General features: G+C 42.1%; 1 protein-coding gene across 2 annotated transcripts in view; it reads right to left on the bottom strand.

The window, feature by feature from the left end:
• Positions 1–9,195: 9,195 nt before the first annotated feature.
• LOC106575261 (actin-related protein 3) overlaps positions 9,196–21,460 on the bottom strand; it is a 12,936-nt gene continuing 671 nt past the window's right edge. Inside the window, exons 2-12 of one of the 2 annotated variants that reach the window (XM_014151672.3) lie at positions 21,303–21,358; positions 16,092–16,216; positions 15,513–15,623; positions 15,332–15,427; positions 14,851–14,958; positions 12,803–12,946; positions 12,405–12,578; positions 10,470–10,562; positions 10,105–10,230; positions 9,847–9,930; positions 9,196–9,653 (exon numbers count right to left, since the gene is read on the bottom strand). In XM_014151672.3, the coding sequence (XP_014007147.1) occupies positions 9,558–9,653; positions 9,847–9,930; positions 10,105–10,230; positions 10,470–10,562; positions 12,405–12,578; positions 12,803–12,946; positions 14,851–14,958; positions 15,332–15,427; positions 15,513–15,623; positions 16,092–16,216; positions 21,303–21,358 (1,213 nt within the window). In that variant the 3' untranslated portion in view covers positions 9,196–9,557. Of the gene's footprint in view, positions 9,654–9,846; positions 9,931–10,104; positions 10,231–10,469; positions 10,563–12,404; positions 12,579–12,802; positions 12,947–14,850; positions 14,959–15,331; positions 15,428–15,512; positions 15,624–16,091; positions 16,217–20,680; positions 20,817–21,302; positions 21,359–21,460 lie in introns of those variants that run through there. The other variant, XM_014151673.3, reaches the window with a different exon arrangement.

Here is a 21,460-nt window from a genome sequence, read left to right as displayed (position 1 = left end):
GGCTATTTTGTAAATGACATCGCCGAAGTCGAGGATCGGCAGGATAGTCAGTTTTACAAGGGTACGTTTGGCAGCATGAGTGAAGGATACTTTGTTGCAGAATAGGAAGCCGATTATAGATTTAATTTTGGATTGGAGATGTTTAATGTGAGTCTGGAAGGAGAGTTTACAGTCTAACCAGACACCTAGGTATTTGTAGTTGTCCACATATTTTAAGTCAGAACCGTCCAGAGTAGTGATGCTGGACAGGCGGGCAGGTGCGGGCAGCGATCGGTTGAAGAGCATGCATTTAGTTTTACTTGCATTTAAGAGCAGTTGGAGGCCACAGAAGGAGAGTTGTATGGCATTGAAGCTCATCTGGAGGTTAGTTAACACAGTGTCCAAAGAAGGGCCAGAGGTATACAGAATGGTGTCGTCTGTGTAGAGGTGGATAAAAGAATCACCAGCAGCAAAAGCGACATTGATGTATACAGAGAAGAGAGTCGGCCCGAGAATTGAACCCTGTGGCACCCCCATAGAGACTGCTAGAGGTCCGGACAACAGGTCCTCCGATTTGACATACTGAACTCTATCAGAGAAGTAGTTGGTGAACCAGGCGAGGCAATCATTTAAGAAACCAAGGCTGTTGAGTCTGCCAATAAGAATGTTGTGATTGACAGAGTCGAAAGCCTTAGCCAGGTCGATGAATACGGCTGCTGTCACGCCCTGACCAGGTGAACTCGGGTATATTGGGTCAGGGTGTGTCATGTTAGGTATTTTTCATTGGTTTGTGTTTGGTTTACGTTTTAGCCTTGTGTAGGCTCTAGGTGGGTTATTTTGTGGGGTGTTGTCTCTTTGGTTGAGCACGTAACGTATCTGCATTTTTCTTGATTTTTGTGTACATGTTTAATTCCAGTGTGTTGAATAAACATGTGTTCGCTCCCAGCTGCGTTTTGGTCCGCTTCCTCGTCACCAGGCGACGAACGTTACAGCTGCACAGTAATGTCTCTTATTGATGGCGGTTATGATATCGTTTAGGACCTTGAGCGTGGCTGAGGTGCACCCATGACCAGCTCTGAAACCAGATTGCATAGCGGAGAAGGTACGGTGGGATTCGAAATGGTCTGTAATCTGTTTGTTAACTTGTCTTTCGAAGACCTTCGAAAGGCAGGGTAGAATAGATATAGGTCTGTTGCAGTTTGGGGGATGACCGAGGCAGCTTTCCAATCAATGGGAATCTCAGACGATACGAAAGAGAAGTTGAACAGGTTGATACTGGAGTGATGGAGGTAGATATGTATCAGGGTAAGGTGACTAGGCAACGGGATATAAGATAAACAGAGTAGCAGCAGCAGCTTGTATGTGAGTGGGTGTGCGTGTTTGTAGAGTCAGTATAAATGTACGTGCATATTATGTGTGAGTGAGCAGATGATGGAGTGAGTGCGTGAGTGTGCACAGAGACAGTGCAAAACTAAAACTAAAAGGTCAGTAAGGTTAACTCAGATATGTGTAGCAATTGTGTAGCAATTTTGTTAGCAATTTATCAGTCTTATTGCTTGGGGATAGAAGCTGTTCAAGAGCCTGTTGGTGACAGACTTGATGCACCAATACCACTTGCTGTGCGGAAGCAGAGAGAATAGTCTATGGCTTGGGTGGCTGGAGTCTTTAGCAATTTTCCGGGCCTTCCTACCACACCACAGTGATACAGCCAGTCAAAATTTTCTCAATGGTACAACTATAGAACGTTTTGAGAATTTGAAGGCCCATGCCAAACCTTTTCAACATTCTGAAGGGAAGAGATGTTGCGCCTTCTTCGCGACTGTGTGCGTGTGTTTGGACCATTTTAAGTCTTTAGTGACTTGGACACCGAGGAACTTGAAGCTCTCGACCTGCTCCACTGCAGCCAATGTAGATAGAGGCGTGCTTGCCCACCCCGTTCCCAGAACCCCAGAGCTAGTTTCATTATAGCGCTTGATGGTTTCTGCGACTGCACTTGAAGAAACTTTCAAAGTTATTGAAATGTTCCGCATTTTCATGTCTTAACGTTCTGATGGACTGTCGTTTCTCTTTGCTTGTTTGAGTTGTTCTTGCCATAATATGGACTTGGTCTTTTAACAAATAGGGCTATCTTCTGTATACCAGCCCTACCTTGTCACAACACAACTTATTGGCTCAAATGCATTAAGGAAAGAAATTCCACAAATTAACTATTAACAAGGCACACTTGTTAATTGAAATGCATTCCAAGTGACTACCTCATAAAGCTGGTTGAGAGAATGACAAGTGTGTTTAAAGCTTTCATCAAGGCAAAGGGTGGCTATTTTGAAGAATCTCAAATATGAAATATATTTAGATTGTTTTAAAACTTTTTTGGTTACTACATGATTCCAAATGTGTAATTTCATAGTTTTGATGTCTTCACTATTATTCTGCGATGTAGAAAATAGTAGAACTAAAGAAAAACCCTTGAATGAGTAGGTGTGTCCAAACTTTTGACAGCTACTGTAAGTTACCGATGGGGCAGCAGCGTAGCCTAGTGGTTAGAGCGTTGGACTAGTAACTGAAAGTTTGCAAGATCGAATGACTGAGCTGACAAGGAACAAATCTGTCGTTCTGCCCCTGAACAAGGCAGTTAACCCACTCTTCCTAGGCCATCATTGAAAATAAGAATTTGTTCTTAACTGACTTGCCTAGTAAAATAAAGGTAAAATAAAAATTCATACCCTTTGCTATGAGACTTGAAATTGAGCTAAAGTGCATCCTGTTTCCATTGATTATCCTTGAGATGTTTCTAAAACTTGATTAGAGTCTACCTGTGGTAAATTCAATTGATTGAACATGATTTGTAAAGGCACACACCTGTCTACATAAGGTCCCACAGTTGACAGTGCATGTTGGAGCAAAAACCAAGCCATGAGGTCGAAGGAATTGTCCGTAGAGCTCCGAGACAGGATTGTGTCGAGGCACAGATCTGGAGAAAGGTACCAAAACATTTCTGCAGCATTGAAGGTCCCCAAGAACACAGGAACCTCCACCATTCTAAAAATGAATTAGTTTGGAACCATCAATACTCTTCCTAGAGCTGGCCACCCGGCCAAACTGAGAAAGCGGGGGAGAAAGGCCTTGGTCAGGGAGGTGACAAAGAACCCGATGGTCACTCCGACAGAGCTCCAGAGTTCTTCTGGGGAGATGGGAGAACCTTCCAGAAGGACAACCATCTCTGCAGTATTCCAGCAATCAGGCCGTTGTGGCCAGACGGAAGCCACTCCTCAGTAAAAGGCACATGAAAGCCTGCTTGGAGTTTGCCAAAAGGCACCTAAAGAAGCAAGATTCTCTGGTCTGATGAAACCAACATTGAACTCTTTGGCCTGAATGCAAGGTGTCACGTCTGGAGGAAACCTTGCACCATCCCTACGATGAAGCATGGTGGTGGCAGATGTGGGAATGTTTTTCAGCAGCAGAGACTGAGAACTAGTCAGGATCAAGGAAGCAAAGTACAGAGAGATCCTTGATGAAAACCTGCTTCAGAGCTCTCAGAACCTCAGACTCGGGCAAAGGTTTACCTTCCAACAGGACAACGACCCTAAGCACACAGCCAAGACAATGCAGGAGTGGTTTCGGGACAAGTCTCTGAATGTCCTTGAGTGGCCCAGCCAGAGCGCGGACTTGAACCCGATCTAACATCTCTGGAGAGACCTGAAAATAGCTGTGCAGCAATGCCCCCCATCCAACCTGATAGAGCTTGAGAGGATCTGTATTGAATAATAGGGGAAACTCCCCAGATACAGGTGTGCCAATGTTGTAGCGTCATACCCAAGAAGACAGTTTTTGCTAAGTCATTATGTGGTATTGTGTGTAGTTTGATGATAAAAAATAAAAAATGTAATCAATTTTAGAATACGGCTGTAAGGAAACAAAATATTGAAAAAGTCAAGGGATCTGAATACTTTCTGAATGCACCGTAGGTATTCCTCTTATCTAGGTGGGTGAGGGCAGTATGGAGTGCAATTGAGATTGTGTCATTTATGGATCTGTTGGGGGCGGTATGCAAATTGGAGTGGGTCTAGGGTGTCTGGGATGGTGGAGTTAATCTGTGCCATAACCAGCCTCTCAAATCACTTCATGATTACAGAAGTGAGTGCTACAGGGCGGTAGTCCTTGTGGCATGAAGCCTTAGAGTTTTTATGGACAGGAATAATGGTGGTCATCTTAAAACGTGGGGATTACAGACTAGGACAAGGAGAGGTTGAAAAATATGCCTACCAGCTGTTCTGCACATGCTCCGAGAATGCACCACGGAATACCGTTGGGCCCCGCGGCCTTGCGGGTGTTGACCTGATTAAAGACCTTTCTCACGTCGGCCTCGGAGATCGAGATCACCCAATCCACACGGTCGGTGAGGGCCCTCACACCTGGCATGAACTTGTTGTTGTCAAAACATGCATAAAATGCATGGAGTTCGTCTGGTAGAGAGGCATCGTTGGGCGGATCACGGTTGGGTCTTCATTTGCCATCCGTAATGGACTGCAGTCCCTGCCACGTGTGGCGGGCATCAGAACCTATGTAGTTTGATTCCACCTTATTCCTATATTGTCCTTTTGCTCATTTGATGACTCTGTGGAGGTCATAGCGGGACTTCTTGGACTTATTCCCGTCCTCTGCCATAGCCTCAGGGTTGTCTACGATAGTTCTGTGTGCAGTAGCACTGTCCTTTAGTTTAGCGCCAACCTCTGTGTTAATCAAGGGCTTTTGATTGGGGAAGCAGCGAACCCTCACAGTGGGGACAACTTCGCTGATACATTTTCTAATGAAGCCGGTGACAGAGTTGGTTAGTGGAGTCTCGAAACATATTCAAATCAGCACTAGCAAAGCTGTAGCATAATCTCTGATTCTGGTGACCATTTTCAACAGAGCGAGTCACGGGTACTTCCTGTTTGAGTTTCTGCTTGTAAACAGGAAGCAGGAGTACGGAGTCATGATCTGATTTTCCGAATGGCGGACGTGGGAAGGCCTTGTATGCTGGCTTGTGGGTAGAATAACAGTGGTAGGACTTTATTGCCCCTAGTGGCATTGGAGACATGTTGATGGAAGTTGGGCATCCCGTGTATTAGTGACGTGGAATTAAAATCCCCGGCAACCAGAAAAGCAGCCTCTGGATGTAGAGTTTCTTGCTTGTTTATAGCTTTGTACAGTTTTAGAAACTTTAGAGTGTTTTCTATCCAAATCTACCAATTATATGCATATCCTAGCTTCTGGGCCTGAGTAACAGGCAGTTTACTTTGGGCCCGCTTTTCATCCGGATGTCAAAATACTGCCCCCTATCCCAAAGAAGTTAAGTGCCAGCTTGTTATTTTTCTTGTACTGAGGTGGAATGTATAGAACAGTCACGATAACAGCTGAAATCTCCCTCGGGAGGTAAAAGGGTCAGCATTTGACCATCAGGTATTCCAAGACAGGCACTTCCACCACGCTGGAGTTGGCACACCAGTTGGTGTTGATGTAGAGGAAAACCCCTCCCCCATAGATGTCCCCGACTCCACTGTCTTGTCCGCCTGGTGAATGGAGAATCCATCGAGTTGGATAGCCATGGGGGGTATCTTGTCCGAGAGCCATGTTTCAGAAAAGCAAAGACTATTGCAGTTTTTAGAGTCCCGTCCATCCATTTATGTTGACATACTCATGTTCCGGGAGCCATGTTGAATTGCAGTTACCCATGACTCCCACCTAAGCTAATCAACCATCATTATTAGACAAGTTTAAAATTGACTCTATTGGACAAGTTTTTTTTAACTTATGCTGCGGTCTCAACCAACTGGAAAGGTGGTATTACCACATTCGACTGGGAAAAATCAAATTCATAATTACAAGTGGGAAACACGTCTATGATGCTGTGTTCAAAACAACTGGCTACTTGGATCTTGGAACTTGGAAATCCCTGACTTCCTACTTCAGTGCATTCAAGACAACTGGGAACTAGGGAAAAAACTTGCTCCGACTGGGAAGATTTGTTTTCAGTTGTCATCAACGGAATTCCAGCTCCTTTATATTGAGCGGTCAACTCGGAATTCCAAGTCGGAAACTTGGGCTTCTTGCTAGAGCTCCGACTTTACAACCGGTAGATCACTGATGTCATGGTTTTACCTTTACCTATTTCTTTTGGAGTTCCCAGTTGTCTTGAAACCACCATCATTCCTGAGCACAGACTTCTCCCACTTGCTGACCTCTGATGTCAACTACTAAGAAAATGACCTAAATTTTAGGCAGTTAAATGTACCGACAAAACATTATTTATTTAAAAAAAATCTATTAATATGGTTTTTGAACACTATAATTTCTTTACAAGCATGATACTGTAGCTGTACTTTTAGTTTATGGTTGATGCAGCTGGTTTGCCATTAGCGAATCAACGTTTCTCAACTAGTTCAAGCACGTGAATACATCCAACTGGTATTTACGAATAATTACCATCTCCAGTTGGTTATGAATGCAACATTGTTGGTGCTTTTTGCTCTGGCAATTCTGACATTAGTTGCTCTGGCAATTCTGACATTTTGCAGTGATTTATGTCCAATGTGTCACAAAAATGCACTGGTGAGGGAAAAGTATGGCTTGATTGAACCATTTTCGTCTGCAAATGTGCGACGATTGGTTAAAATTGCGAGCCCTCTTTTTGAAATGTGGTGTTGTGTCTTTGGCTATGCCAGATTAAGTGATATGACATGCTAACTTATAAAATGATTTCTCTGTAATTAATATTACCTGATTAAGCTAATCATGTAAATGTAATTAACTAGAAAGTCGGGGCACCACGGAAGAACGTTTATAGAGCCGTTATCTTCCGAATAAACTTTTAAAATACTTTGTAATATTTTACATCGATAGCAGTCAATATTAACCCTTGTCTTATTTTCAGTCTCATAATGAAAGTTGTAAATTCTTGGCTATCTTCACGAACCCTGGCTAACAAGTTGAATCAGCAATACAAAATTGGGTTTAATTATTTATTTACTAAATACCTAAACTAATCACACAGAATTACATATACACAGAATACAAATGATGTCATACAGAAAACGTCCTGGTGGACGGAACCTGTATCATGGCTGGTTACACAAAGGAAAGGGGGTTGGGCTTGAATGAAAGAGCGGGAAGATTTAGGAACAGAGAAACAGCAGCTATGCTATCGTAAATACATTATCTTATGCATTCTAAATTACCGCCTATTTGGAAAAGGAAAATGCAATAAATATTTACTCTGAGCTGCGCTTCGGTAGATTGGTCGCAGATGCTGGCCGGGTTGGCCAACAGATCTTCCTGTTACTCGGAAGAATGTCTCTGGTGGTAAATTGGATACGTGGTGGTATCTTCGTCCGTCTGTTAGACTGGATCCGTCGTCCGTCCTTTCCTAGCCCACGTCGACAGCGGCCGCTGCTAACTCAACGGCTAGGAAGTAGCACTTCTGTAGTGAATAAGCTCAAAGTTCATACCATAGCTCACGCCGAGGTTGGCTTAGTTGACATGTGTGTCCTTCTAACGTAGAGGCTGCAGACCTCCCGTACTGGAACCACGTGGTTATCTTTTCGTCAAAGGCTTATATAGTGGAGAGGGGGGAAGGATGTGTTTCATCTTTTATAACCCCTCCTCTTCACAGGGGTGGGCCACTGATCAAGCAGGGCACTTTCCTTATGAAAACCCAAATCTCTCATTTGGAAGCTAAAATTACATTTAATCTCCTAACAAACAATTTCAATATCAAACATTTCAATTGCATAACAATTCCATGTTACTCTGATAACTAGAGGGTGTATACTTTCTCAGGTACAGTTTATGTCGTCCTGTCATCAATCATAATGTCTCAGATGACAACCGAACCTTACATACATACTCATTACGTTCCCAAGCATATTTCCAACTGGTTCTATTACCAAAATATGGTTCCTTTCCCCATTTGTTTGATGTTCCCAGAGTCTCTATATTTAACACAGGCTATTCAAGTCCTTCAGTAGGGTCAGAGAGGGGAAGGGAGAAAGGTATTTATGGGGGGGGGGTCATAAACCTTACCCACAGGCCAACGTCATGACAGTGGTGATCAGACAATAACATTGAAGTGATTTGACTGTTATTGGGCAGTTTTCCATTGAAAAAATTCCTGCCTGTGTAAGTGGGCATTTCCTCTTTTGTATGAGCATGCCAGAGATTGGGCGTTCCTCTGTCCAGGCGTTGCTGACGCATACCAGATCTTAAAACACCTGGATAGTTAATTATCAGCTAAGAGCTAACCACATATGTTATAGCAATCTGTTAGTCGATGACACAGTCTATGACATGGCACACAATCATTGGTTGATGCATGCAACGTCTGAGCAGGGGAACACGACCAAAATGGAGGAACCCTGAGCTCATGTGGGAAAGCATGCTCACGCGAGAGGGAACACCCACTTACAGACAGGAAACTTGATTTTAAATGGTAAACAGCCATATTAAACATCTTAATTTATCCACCATCTTTGGTATATACAACTCATTTGTTCATGGTATGTTAATTCCTGATGTAGTCACTCCCTGAAATGTGGGGGGGTTCCATTGTCTTACTAAGACTTGCTGAATATCATTTCATCTTCAGTTTATGGCTTTGTTCATTCACCTTGTTTTGAAAGTAACGTAGCGAAAGCACTTTCTAGACTTAAGACACTTACTGTACTATTAAAATAGTCATTTCAGGCCATAACCATCGAGACACATTTATATAAATATCTGTCTGCCTTTATTGGAATGTGGGTAGGCGTTGAAATCCACAGATTTGGTACATGGTGAAATACACAAGATCCTCGACAGCAATGATGGTCTAACAGTCATTTCAATTTAACGGATAATATATGTAACTTTTTTGGTTAAGATACTGTATGATTCAGGGATTCATGGATTATTCCAAACAAATCCACGAAGCGACCACACAACAAAACAAAAAAAACTGGGGATGCTAAGACTAAGTTATAGTTTGAGAGAATACAACATGGGTTGTTATGGGTTCTTGTCCCCCCAAAAATGATTCTTACACATTATATATAAAACTCAATATGAAATATAAACAAGCTCTACCCTTGAACACACAGAGAAGTGCATCTGAAAAAAAGAGCTATTGGCTAGATATAATGCAACTGTACTTAATTGCTGGATGTGTGGATACCATAATAATAACATACATCGGGCACATACTTAATCATACATGAGTTGACTTTATTATCATGTTCTTGCACATTATTTTGTGTCCACACATTTGCTCTGAAAATGCTTTTGGCTTTAAGACACCATTTCCTTCTCTTTTACATAGATATTCACCCCCGTTTGTCAGCCTGATAGTTTGGTCTGCTGTTGATAAATGAGTCATTCTCCATAGGAATAGAATCTAGTCATTCTATTTCTATGTCATTCTCTTCCTGTATTTTGTCTGTAACCGCAGCCCTGGAAATAGGCTACATTAAGCAGCGACCATAGTGCAGTAATGCCACTCTGCCTCTGTCCGTCCACTCCATTCTGCTCCAACTGCAAGCTCCAGTGATAACTGAGGGAAGTCCTTTTTAAGACATGACCCCGAAGACAGGGTTATGGCGGCAGATGCTCGGTCCTATCTCCTCATAGTCTTTTTTGGTGTGGCACACTTGGTAAAATTCCGGCTGAGGAAAGAGTAGATATGACCGTTATTATTTGTTGGTGTACACTTTTCCTTTCAAGTTTCCAATTTTATATTCTAACCAAGGTTAACAAAGCCTCCAAGTGTCTCTCTTGAGCTTTTACATCAGTAGAATATATATTTCTGATAGTAACATGAGTTAACAGACAAAGACCCCTCTAAGTTTTAGAACTCACAGTTGATGCCAACATGGACCCGCCGAACCAAACAGCGTATCTCTGCATGTGGTGAGTGATGACTTGCACGTCGATGGGTTTGGGCTGGCAAAATAACATGAAACATAGGTCATTATTGAGCCAATAACACCGATGACTATGCTGGAAATGCAAAATATAACATCATTTTGAACATTTTAGGAGCCACAACACCCATAAAGATGTAGCATCCCTATAGAGTACTTCAGCTGACTAGGTCAAATGTAAATCGGTTCTCACCTTCAACTTGCCACCGCTCAGTTCCTCACTGAGTTTCAGTCTGCCGTCCACTGTCCTTTTCAGGTCCCTCTGCAGACGACGGCCAAAATCTCTGAACATAGTGGAGCCTCCAGAGAGCACGATGTTCTGCATAGCAACAGACAAGGTAAATATACACTTGGAACCTTGACATACTCCTGAATAGATCATTTAGAAAGTAAAACCCATTTCATCCTCATAGCTTCTGGATGGAGACAAGTCTCAGTATCTGGCATAAGTTTATCGTTTCAATAAATCACGAGGGCTGCTTTTATATTGTCAAACAGAACGTTCTTGTCGCCTGTCATGTGAATGAAATAAAACGAACTTGAACTCCCCAGACGTACCTTATAGAGGGGACGTCTGACGTCAATAGGGCAGTTCTGAATGACCTCATCAACAACCTCTGAGATGGGCTGGGTGAAGTCAGGGTTGGCAAACTGGGGGAGGAGAAAAGTATAATACAGTACAACCAATGTTATTAACAGAAATTTCAGTTATTTAACAAAAAAAATTATGTTTTCTCCTGGGAGCTCAATGCTGCACATCGCACAGTATCTCTAGAGATAAATCAGATCTAGCCTGAACTGGGCAATGTAGTAGGGAGTTGTAGTTTCCAACTGGCCAATATTCCACATAGGTTAGCGCATAAAAACATGGTAATTAACTACAATGACCATAATCCATTGCGCATCTACTTGTCCAGTCAGTTTATTTTATGCCTGCTACTGAACAGAGAAGAATGCGTGGTCATGAGGTGATATAGTGAGCAGCTGTTACTTGCCGAGGTACACTATATGACACCTGCTCGTCGAACATCTCATTCCAAAATCATAGGCATTAATATGGAGTTGGTCCACCCTTTGGTGCTATAACAGCCTCCACTCTTCTGGGAAGGCTTTCCACTAGATGTTGGAACATTGCTGCATGGTCTTGCTTCCATTTAGCCACAAGAGCGTTAGTGAGGTCGGCACTGATGTTGGGCGATTAGGCCTGGCATGCAGTCGGTGTTCCAATTCATCCCAATAGTGTTCGATGGGGTTGACGTCAGGGCTCTGTGCAGGCCAGTCAAGTTCTTCCACACCGATCTCGAAAAACCATTTCTGTATGCACCTTGCTTTGTGCACGGGGCTATTGTCATGCTGAAAACAGGAACGGGCCTTGCCCAAATTGTTGCCACGTTCTCCTAGCATCCGCCAAACCCAGATTCGTTTGTCGGACTGCCAGATGGTGAAGTGCGATTCATCACTCCAGAGAACACATTTCCACTGCTCCAGAGTCCAATGGTGACGAGCTATCCACTACACCAGCCGATGCTTGTCATTGCGCATGGTGATCTTAGTCTTGTGTGCAGCTGCTCGACCATCAAAACGCATTTCATGAAGCTCCCGACAAACAGTTATTGTGCTGACATTGCTTCCAGAGGCAATTTGGAACTCGGTAGTGAGTGTTGCAACCAAGGACAGACGATTTTTACGCGCTTCAGCACTTGGCGGTCCCGTTCTGTGAGCTTGTGTGGCCTACCACTTCGCGGCTGAGCCGTTGTTGCTCTTAGATGTTTCCACTTCTCAATAACAGCACTTACAGTTGACCGGCACAGCTCTAGCAGGGCAGACATTTGACGAACTGACTTGTTAGGAAGGTGGCATCCTATGATGTTGCCACATTGAAAGTCCCTGAGCTCTGCAGTAAGGCCATTCTACTGTCAATGTTTGTCTATGGAGATTGCATGGAAGTGTGCTCAATTTTGTACATAGCCAAATCCACTAATTTGAAGGGGTGTCCACATACTTTTGTATATATAGTATATCTCTACCAGAATATGCATGATCTAAGTGATTGATAGTTGGTATTCAGCAGTCATTAAAGTATGCCTTATTTACTTTGAAGAACTACAAAATATTGATTTTGTCAGACAGCATAAGCAGCATCTCTAAAGAGACGATGACTTGAAATGAAATAAAGTTATCAAATAAAACAAATATAATATACACAACAACAAATATTTTATTAAAGTAAAGTGAATAAATTATGGTTATTGGTGATAAGCAGTAATGGGCAGTCACTACCATCATGAGACTTTTATTAATTGTTTTATTCTGTGTTACAGTATTCAACCCACATACTGCACAATGCATTTAAATGTTTAAAAATGATTATCGAAACCGAAATCCGTGATTATGTTTTAAAAATCAAACCAAAAAGCACTAAAATCGCTCAGCACTCGACACATTACATAATACAAGCACAACAATATATATTGAAAATCAATGGGATCATACCTCTGGGTGGAAGAAGATCTCGGGGCCGAGGAAGCGCTCGTAGCCCACGTCGATGGTGAACTCCTTCTTGCTGATGGAGTTGATTCCCGTGTACTGCTTGATCCATTTAGAGCCGTCCGTATCGTACTTGTTGAACTCTTTCACCAGGTCAGGGCAGACATAACTGAACCTTTCCTGGAACACAATATGGAATCGTTATCAATTGTAAGTCATAACCAAGTGTACATAAGACACTGGGTAGATGCCAAGAAGGAGTAATGATCTGTGACTCTATAGCTCTAGTCAATGGTACAGCAATACTGACCTCTGCTGTTGAACCTGAGAAATGCTCACAAATAATACATGTATTAATTCCTTTGGTTTGTGTAGGGAACAAAAAGTTATATATGTGTAGGTACCTTGACGGCTTTGGCTGTTTCCAATGACTGCTCTGGTGGGATGCCCACCTCCCGCTCTCTCAGCAGCTGCTGGGTGAAGTAGGTGATGTCTCGACCAGCGATGGGGATGTGCTTTATACAGCTACCGATTACGTAGCCTTCCGCCTGGAAGAAAACACCACCAATCAACCACACAATCCATTATCGCTCATACAGGAATGTAATATGTTACCATGCATGTGTTAGCAATAGTATATAGAGTTGAAGTCGTAAGTTTACATACACTTAGGTTGGAGTCATTAAAATTAGTTTTTCAACCACTCCACATATTTCTTGTTAACAAACTATAGTTTTGGCAAGTCGGTTAGGACATCTACTTTGTGCATGACACAAGTCATTTTTCCAACAATTGTTTACAGACAGATTATTTCACTTATAATTCATTGTATCACAAATTCCAGTGGGTCAGAAGTTTGCATACACTAAGTTGACTGTGCCTTTAAACAGCTTGGAAAATTCCAGAAAATGATGTCATGGCTTTAGAAGCTTCTGATAGGCTAATTGACATAATTTGAATGAATTGGAGGTGTACCTGTGGATGTATTTCAAGGCCTACCTTGAAACTCAGTGCCTCTTTGCTTGACATCATGGGAAAATCAAAAGAAATCAGCCAAGACCTCATGAAAAAAAAGTCTGGTTCGTCCTTGGGAGCAATTTCCAAACGCCTGAAGGTACCACGTTCATCTGTACAAACAATAGTACGCAAGTATAAACACCATGGGACCACGCAGCCGTAATACCACTCAGGAAGGAGACGCGTTCTGTCTCCTAGAGATGAACGTACTTTGGTGCGAAAAGTGCAAATCAATCCCAGAACAACAGCAAAGGACCTTGTGAAGATGCTGGAGGAAACAGGTACAAAAGTATCTATATCCACAGTAAAACGAGTCCTATATCGACATAACCTGAAAGGCCGCTCAGCAAGGAAGAAGCCACTGCTCCAAAACCGCCATAAAAAAGCCAGACTACGGTTTGCAACTGCACATGGGGACAAAGATTGTACTTTTTGGAGAAATGTCTTCTGGTCTGATGAAACAAAAATAGAACTGTTTGGCCATAATGACCATCGTTATGTTTGGAGGAAAAAGTGGCAGGCTTGCAAGCCGAAGAACACCATCCCAACCGTGAAGCACAGGGGTGGCAGCATCATGTTGTGGGGGTGCTTTGGTGCAGGAGGCAAGGGTGCACTTCACAAAATAGAAGGCATCATGAAGCAGGAAAATTATGTGGATATATTGAAGCAACATCTCAAGACATCAGTCAGGAAGTTAAAGCTTGGTCGCAAATGGGTCTTCCAAATGGACAATGACCCCAAGCATACTTCCAAAGTTGTGGCAAAATGGCTTAAAGGACAACAAAGTCAAGGTATTGGAGTGGCCATCACAAAGCCCCGACCTCAATCCTATAGAAAATGTGTGATCAGAACTGGAAAAGTGTATGCGAGCAAGGAGGCCTACAAACATGACTCAGTTACACCAGCTCTGTCAGGAGGAATGGGCCAAAATTCACCTAACTTATTGGGGGAAGCTTGTGGAAGGCTACCCGAAACGTTTGACCCAAGTTAAACAATTTAAAGGCAATTCTACCAAATACTAATTGAGTGTATGTAAACTTCTGACCCACTGGGAATGTGATGAAAGAAATAAAAGATTAAATAAATCATTTTCTCTAGTAATATTCTCACATTTCACATAATTAAAATATAGTGGTGATCCTCACTGACCTAAGACAGAGAATTTTTACGAAGACTAAATGTCAGGAATTGTGAAAAACTGAGTTTAAATGTATTTGGCTAAGGTGTATGTAAACTTCTGACTTCAACTGTAGGTTGAATACATCCGAGTAGTGTTCACACCGTTCCATACTTTTGCAACAGATTAAGAAAATGTGTTCTTGTTGAACAAGTTCAGGAAGTACCTCCCCATTTCACTTTGTTTCAAAACATTTGCTACCTACTAAACAGTTCTAGTAAAGACTACATGGAATGATGATCGAAGGCATGTACCCACCACTGGGATGACGTGGGTGACCCCATCACCGCTATCAATCACCGTCCCCGTCAGGGTCCTCTCGCCCACTTGTCTGGAGGTCCATGAGGCTGCCAGCGCCAGGACCGCCTGAGGAGGAAAACACAGACCCTGTCACTTTCCACTAATGATTACAACACGTATTCAAAGAGTCTCAGATCAGGAGTGCTAATCTAGGATCAGTTTAGCCTTTTAGATCACAATCAATAAGTTTACATTTCGTCAGGGGGAGATCTGATCCTAGATCAGCACTCCTACTCCTGTTTTGAAAAGGGTCCCAGAACTGAGATCCACCCCGAGGTTTCGCGGACACTTCATGGACACCTCATGGACACCCTAATTTCCTCTGTGAAGTGAGAGTTGTGATAATGCATTTGAAATCAAGTTTGACTTGACCCTTGAACATGAAGAGGTGCAGGGAAGAGATTATATAGAACCAACATAGAACATAAAGAGGATTTACCTGTACAGCGATGTAAAGACCTGGAACGTTGAAGGACTCAAACATAATCTCTGCTGTGTACTCTCTGTTTTCAGGAGTATTCAGAGGAGGCTCTGTCTGTGGAGAAGAAAAGTACAAATCCCCTAAGTCCCTACTACTCGGTAGCATAATTTCCACACTAATGTGCATGTTATGAACATACCAAGAGGAAGTAGTGGTCCTCGGGCTCTGCCCTCAGATACTTGAAGATGACCTGTTCCATGAACCTCTCCATGAGATCCCAGTCTTCCACGATCCCATGACGAATGGGCCACTGTAACAAGGGGAACAACCACACACACACACACACCCACACACACACACACACACAACATTATTTTCCCATTATGCTACTCAGTTCTAACAGGCATTCAGCATGACTTTACATTTAAACTTTAAAAGGGGCAATCTACAGTTGAAACTATAACAAAGCGAACTCTCTGACTCCGTTTAAATAAAAATCTGACTAATGGGGGTGAAGAAATTGAACCACTCTAAAATGCATAGATAGAGATATGGTTGCAAGGACTGACCATCCAACATAGGAGGTTTCACCATGTTTTGTTTACAAACATTGGAGTAAAACAAGATTATATTTTCGGTTCTGATGAGATATGCCAGTTGAACCAAGCTTATAAGGAAGTTATACATTAATTATTTTAGAATATAAGTCCAAAAATGTATGTAGAGCCTGCAGATTACCCTTTAAGTAGACCTCCCATCACTGGAAAATTCAATGTACCTTTGTTGCATAATTTGGTTTGTCTATTGCCTCGTCACCGATGTAAAAGTCCAGATCGTCCACCCCCTTCATCATCCTGCGCTGGGCTTGGTCTCCAACCTTGGCCGACTCCTTGATGGCAATACCTGAAGTTCAGGAAGATTCAACGCTATTAATCCTTAGTACCAGCCTACATATGGTTTGGAGATTGTTGATTGAAACATCATGACTTGAGGGTGCTGATAGTCAACGTTACGCAGGTGAGCTGATTAAATCAAGCATAGGGAAAGCAAACTGCTGATGCTAAACATAAGGGGAAACTCAATGAACGGCAGGCCTATTACTTCGATTTGTCTTGTAAAGTCAGTAAACAAATAGACACATTTTTATTAAAGAGATACTGAACGCACTGATTCGACATGGGTTTTTCGGTTGCTCATTACGAAAAACAAGATTTCAGTCATGGGGGTGTGGTTCGATGTGGCGGTTACGGATGTTTGTCCCCCATGAGACACTATAGGAATAAAGCCAGTATCACTTTCTCAAAATAGTCCGAATGAATTAAATTAAAATCAATTCAAAGGGCTTTATTGGCATGGGAAACATATGTTTACATTGCCAAAGCAAGTGAAATAGATAAAATAAACAATTCAAAATGAATAGTTAACATTACCCTCACCAAAGTTTCAAAGGAATAGAGACATTTCAAATGTCATAATATGGCTATGTACAGTGTTACAACATTGTGAAAATAGTTAAAGTACAAAAGGGAAAATAAGTACATTTACATTTGTACATTTTAGTCATTTAGCAGACGCTCTTATCCAGAGCGACTTACAGTAGTGAATGCATACATTTCATTTCATGCATTTAAAAAAAATATATATATTTGTACTGGCCACCCGTGGGAATCGAACCCACTACCCTGGCGTTGCACACACCATGCTGGCGTTGCAAACACCATGCTCTACCAACTGAGCCACAGGGAAGCCTGTGCATGTGACAAGATAGACCTATTTGGTAAAATACCAAGTACATACTATGGCGAGAACAGCTCAAATAAGCAAAGAGAAACGACAGTCAGTCAATCCGGAAAACGTCAAGAACTTTTAAAGTTTGTTCAAGTGCAGTCGCAAAAACCATCAAGCACTATGATGAAACTGGCTCTAATTAGGACCACCACAGGAAAGGAAGACTCAGAGTTACCTCTGCTGCAGAGGATAAGTTCATTAGAGTTACCAGCCTAAGAAATTGCAGCCCAAATAAATGCTTCACAGAGTTCAAGTAACAGACACATCTCAACATCAACTGTTCAGAGGAGACTGCATGAAAGCAGGCCTTTATGGTCGAATTGCTGCAAAGAAACCACTACTAAAGGACACCAATAAGAAGAAGAGACTTGCTTGTGCCAAGAAACACGAGCAATGGACATTAGACCGGTGGAAATCCTTCCTTTGGTCTGATGAGTCAATTTTTGCTTTTTGGTTCCAACCGCGGTGTCTTTGAGACGCAGAGTAGGTGAACGGATGATCTCCGCATGTGTGGTTCCCACCGTGAAGCATGGAGGAGGTGAAAATAAACATATATGGGTTGCAGTTACAATGGTAGTTCTTCAGTATTTGCCCTTTTCTTGTGGCAACGTGTCACAAATCTTGCTGCTGTGATGGCACACTGGTATTTCACCCAATAGATATGGGAGTTTACCAAAATTGAATTTGTTTTCTAATATGGTCATACATTTGGCAGGAGGTTAGGAAACGCAGCTCAGTTTCCATCTCATTTTGTGGGCAGTGTGCACATAGCCTGGCTTCTCTTGAGAGCCAGGTCTGCCTACAGCGGCCTCTCTCAATAGCAAGGCTACGCTCACTGAGTCTGTACATAGTCAAAGCTTTCCTTCGTTTTAGGTGAGTCACAGTGGTCAGGTATTCTGCCATTGTGTACTCTCTGTTTAGGGCCAAATAGCATTCCAGTTCGCTCAGTTCTTTTGTAATTTCCCTCCAGTGTATCAAGTAATTATCTTTTTGTTTTTTCATGATTCGTTTGAGTCCAATTGTGTTGCTGTCCTGGGCCTCTGTGGGGCCTGTTTGTGTTTGTGAAAAAAGCCCCAGGACCAGCTTGCTTAGGGGTCTCTTCTCTAGGTTAATCTCTCTGTAAGTGACAGCTTTGTTATGGAAGGTTTGGGAAACACTTCCTTTTAGGTGGTTGTAGAATTGAACAGCTCTTTTCTGGCTTTTGATAATTAGCGGGGAATCTAATGCTGAATCACCCCCCTCCCCCCCTTTCATCGCCCCTACATTGGCACATTCACGAGTGCCTCCGCCACATGCACAAGTGTCTCAAAGCTGAGGGAGTGGAAATTAGAGGGTGTATGGGCTTACTTAGACCCTCTGATAGCTATTTCGACCAAGCCAGCAAGGCTGCATGTTCCAGAGCGAAGTGGTATCCCAACACGCATCGATTTGTTTGGAGTTTGCGCAATTTCATACAAAAGAATGGAGAGGTGTGCCTAATTACATGCCTCATGCATTTGTTTTCATCCGATTTAAAACTTGACATGTAACAAATGGAATACCTCCCAAATTAAATGTTAAAGGTTTACATCTTGCAAATAGGCGGGGGGGATTTGTTATTTGGAATTTCATGTTTGTTTTATTATTTGAATGTGGAACATGAATTGCATCATTCAAGTCACGAGTGTGTCCTAAAGTTGGTTTACTGATCCCCTCGCCACTCTGAAAGTCTCCCTCTGAGTTGTCAGCAACACGTGACAACGGACACCCTCCGAGCGAGTTGATAGGGGCGAGGGAGTGGTTTGGAATACACCGTAAAATAGCTTGAGAAATATTTACTTTATTTTGATGTTTTTGCAGAGGAGCTTTTAGTCACACAGTTTTACATCTAGCTAAGGTGTTTGGTGCAGTATTTCTCAAGTAAAACATTTTTGTGACGTGTTGTTTTATGTAAACAAAGTCCGAGCCGCAATGCTGCTGGGCAAGTCTGTCTCGCAGTCTGTGGTCTGCAATATGACTGGATATCCTGTGGTAAATGGGCATTGTTGAAATCAAAACCAACCCCTTAACAAATCTCACAAAACTCTGTTTTGGACGATACTGACTTTATGACCAAATTTAACCTACTTGAGCTTTTTAATCAATTTTATCGCTGGAATAAATGTTTGACTAATATCAATGTCACATATGTCGTTTTCAACGAAAAGTTATGATGTTTTGAATTATTTTCGCATTGAATAATGAAGCAAGCTTTATCCGACAACTTTTTGAGTGTGGACCAATTACACCCCTTTGTCTGAATTTGCGTTTTTTTACGCACCAGCTAAGCTTCTGGGAGAGCGCGACCATTCTCTTTTGATTTGAAAATACATTAGACACAGGACCTTCTAATCAGCAGGTTTTGCATGGATGGAGTTACGGCTTGCCTGGTGACATCACGAGACCAATAACAAAAGAGAGTTCCAAACCACTTTGCCAATAACAGCTAGTTTTCAGTTGTTCCAACCCTACTCAGACTACACCCAAACAGTCCTAGCAAAATTATTGCTTGAGAATGAATCTTTTGCTTAAAATCCATTTTTGTTTCTTTTTGACTATTTTATTGGAAAACTATTACAGTAAGGTACCTAATTGGACCCAGAAATGATTTGATGTTGACATAAAAACAGCTGTATTGGGCCTTTAACTTTCTGCATAATGTGACTTCATTGACAAAGTTCATCACTTTGGTTTCCGGGCCCACACGTACATAAAATGTATGCACGCATGACTAAGTCGATTTTGATAAAAGTGTCTGCTAAATGGCATACATTATATATTATTATAATGTCGGACGATGAACAATGTTCCCTCAACTACTTCCTTGTAGCCTCTAAATGTGTAGGCCTACTTGTCATCCATCCAGGCTTCTAAACGTGCACGTCATCTATCTACTGGCTACTTCAAGTCCACAGGCAGGTGGCCTTGGCAAGTTTGTCCGTTATTCTAGTCAGCAGGGGCACAAGGGGACTTCTGCTATGGAGCCATATCACTGAATATAGGCTGGACTAGCTTCCTTTCAAGCTGTGTCTGTACAGTTTCAAGCACTGAAAACAAGTGAATAGGCTATGATTGTTGAAAATAGACAAAAATGGTTTGGATTTATCACTGAATAACTAGTCTATGGTCCTCTAACAAGCTAGCATTGCCATTTAGGGTCCACTGGATGACTCAATGCTAGAGGAAGGCGGCCAACTCAAACTTTGTGGTTTTACATTTTTGTTGAATTAGGCGTGTTCGCCTACTTCCATTGAACACTCCAATCAGATAAGAAAAACAGGAAGGACCGATACCAAAATGCTTTCAGCAGATACATTTAACTAATGACCATACAGTCTGCCATATGAGTTAGCCAAATAATGGACTAAAGGAACCTAACTTTACTTCTTATAGACCAAGGATTTTCTGTTTAATGGGCAAATTGGCTCTGGAAGCCAAAACAGCCAAATACTCCATCTAAACGTGAATCGATTCTCAATTGTGGTATGGTTCTAAAAACATAAATCCCTCTACTTTCATATCACATCAAAATCATTTCACAAATGCAAGATGCACACTTACTGTACACTGTTTTAACACAGCTGCAGCTGACCGTATTTTTCAGTGACAACACATTTGTGGCGTCCATCTTCCGTTTACACACAGGTAGCCCACTCTTTATTCTGTCTGTTTTCCATAAACAAGCGCTGTTACATGGAAATATGGCCGTGTGGGAACCCTAACCCTATTTTCTTTAATTATTAGTTCTCGCTGATATAAAAGATAAAAGGTCATTTTGCTGCCAAAACCGTACTGCAAGCGATGCGTGTTAATGTTCAGACCGAGCTTCGCGGTTCTTAACAAAACTCCTCAGTACAGAAGACACCTTCGTCCAATGACTCGTGTAATGGAAAGGCACTGATAGTCATGATCAAGGGCTACATATGAATGGACATGGTACATTATCATTAGAAGACTGTATGACAGCGTTTCCCAAACTCGGTCCTCGCGACTCCAAGGGGTGGTTTTTGCCCTAATACTACACAGGTGATTATCAAAGCTTATTCAAATGATCAAAGCTTGATGATTATTTGATTATTTGAAATCAACTGTTTAGTGCTAGGGCAAAAACCAAAACGTGCATCCCTTGGGGTCTCAAGGACCGAGTTTGGGAACCGCTGCTGTATGATACAGAAATACTTACATGAAGGAACAATAAACTGTGGCTCTGTGTTTCCAGCATATCCAATCTTTGTGTACCTACAACAAATGCATTGCATGAGAAAGTTCAGTGGGTTATATAGATCATAACGGTGTAATCATTATTGCTCATGATCTAAAGCAGTGGTTCCCAACCTGGGG

This window comes from Salmo salar, chromosome 17, assembly GCF_965601325.2.
Source record: "Salmo salar chromosome 17, fSalSal1, whole genome shotgun sequence".
NCBI lineage: Eukaryota > Metazoa > Chordata > Actinopteri > Salmoniformes > Salmonidae > Salmo > Salmo salar.
This window is presented reverse-complemented; position numbering and strand designations above follow the sequence as displayed.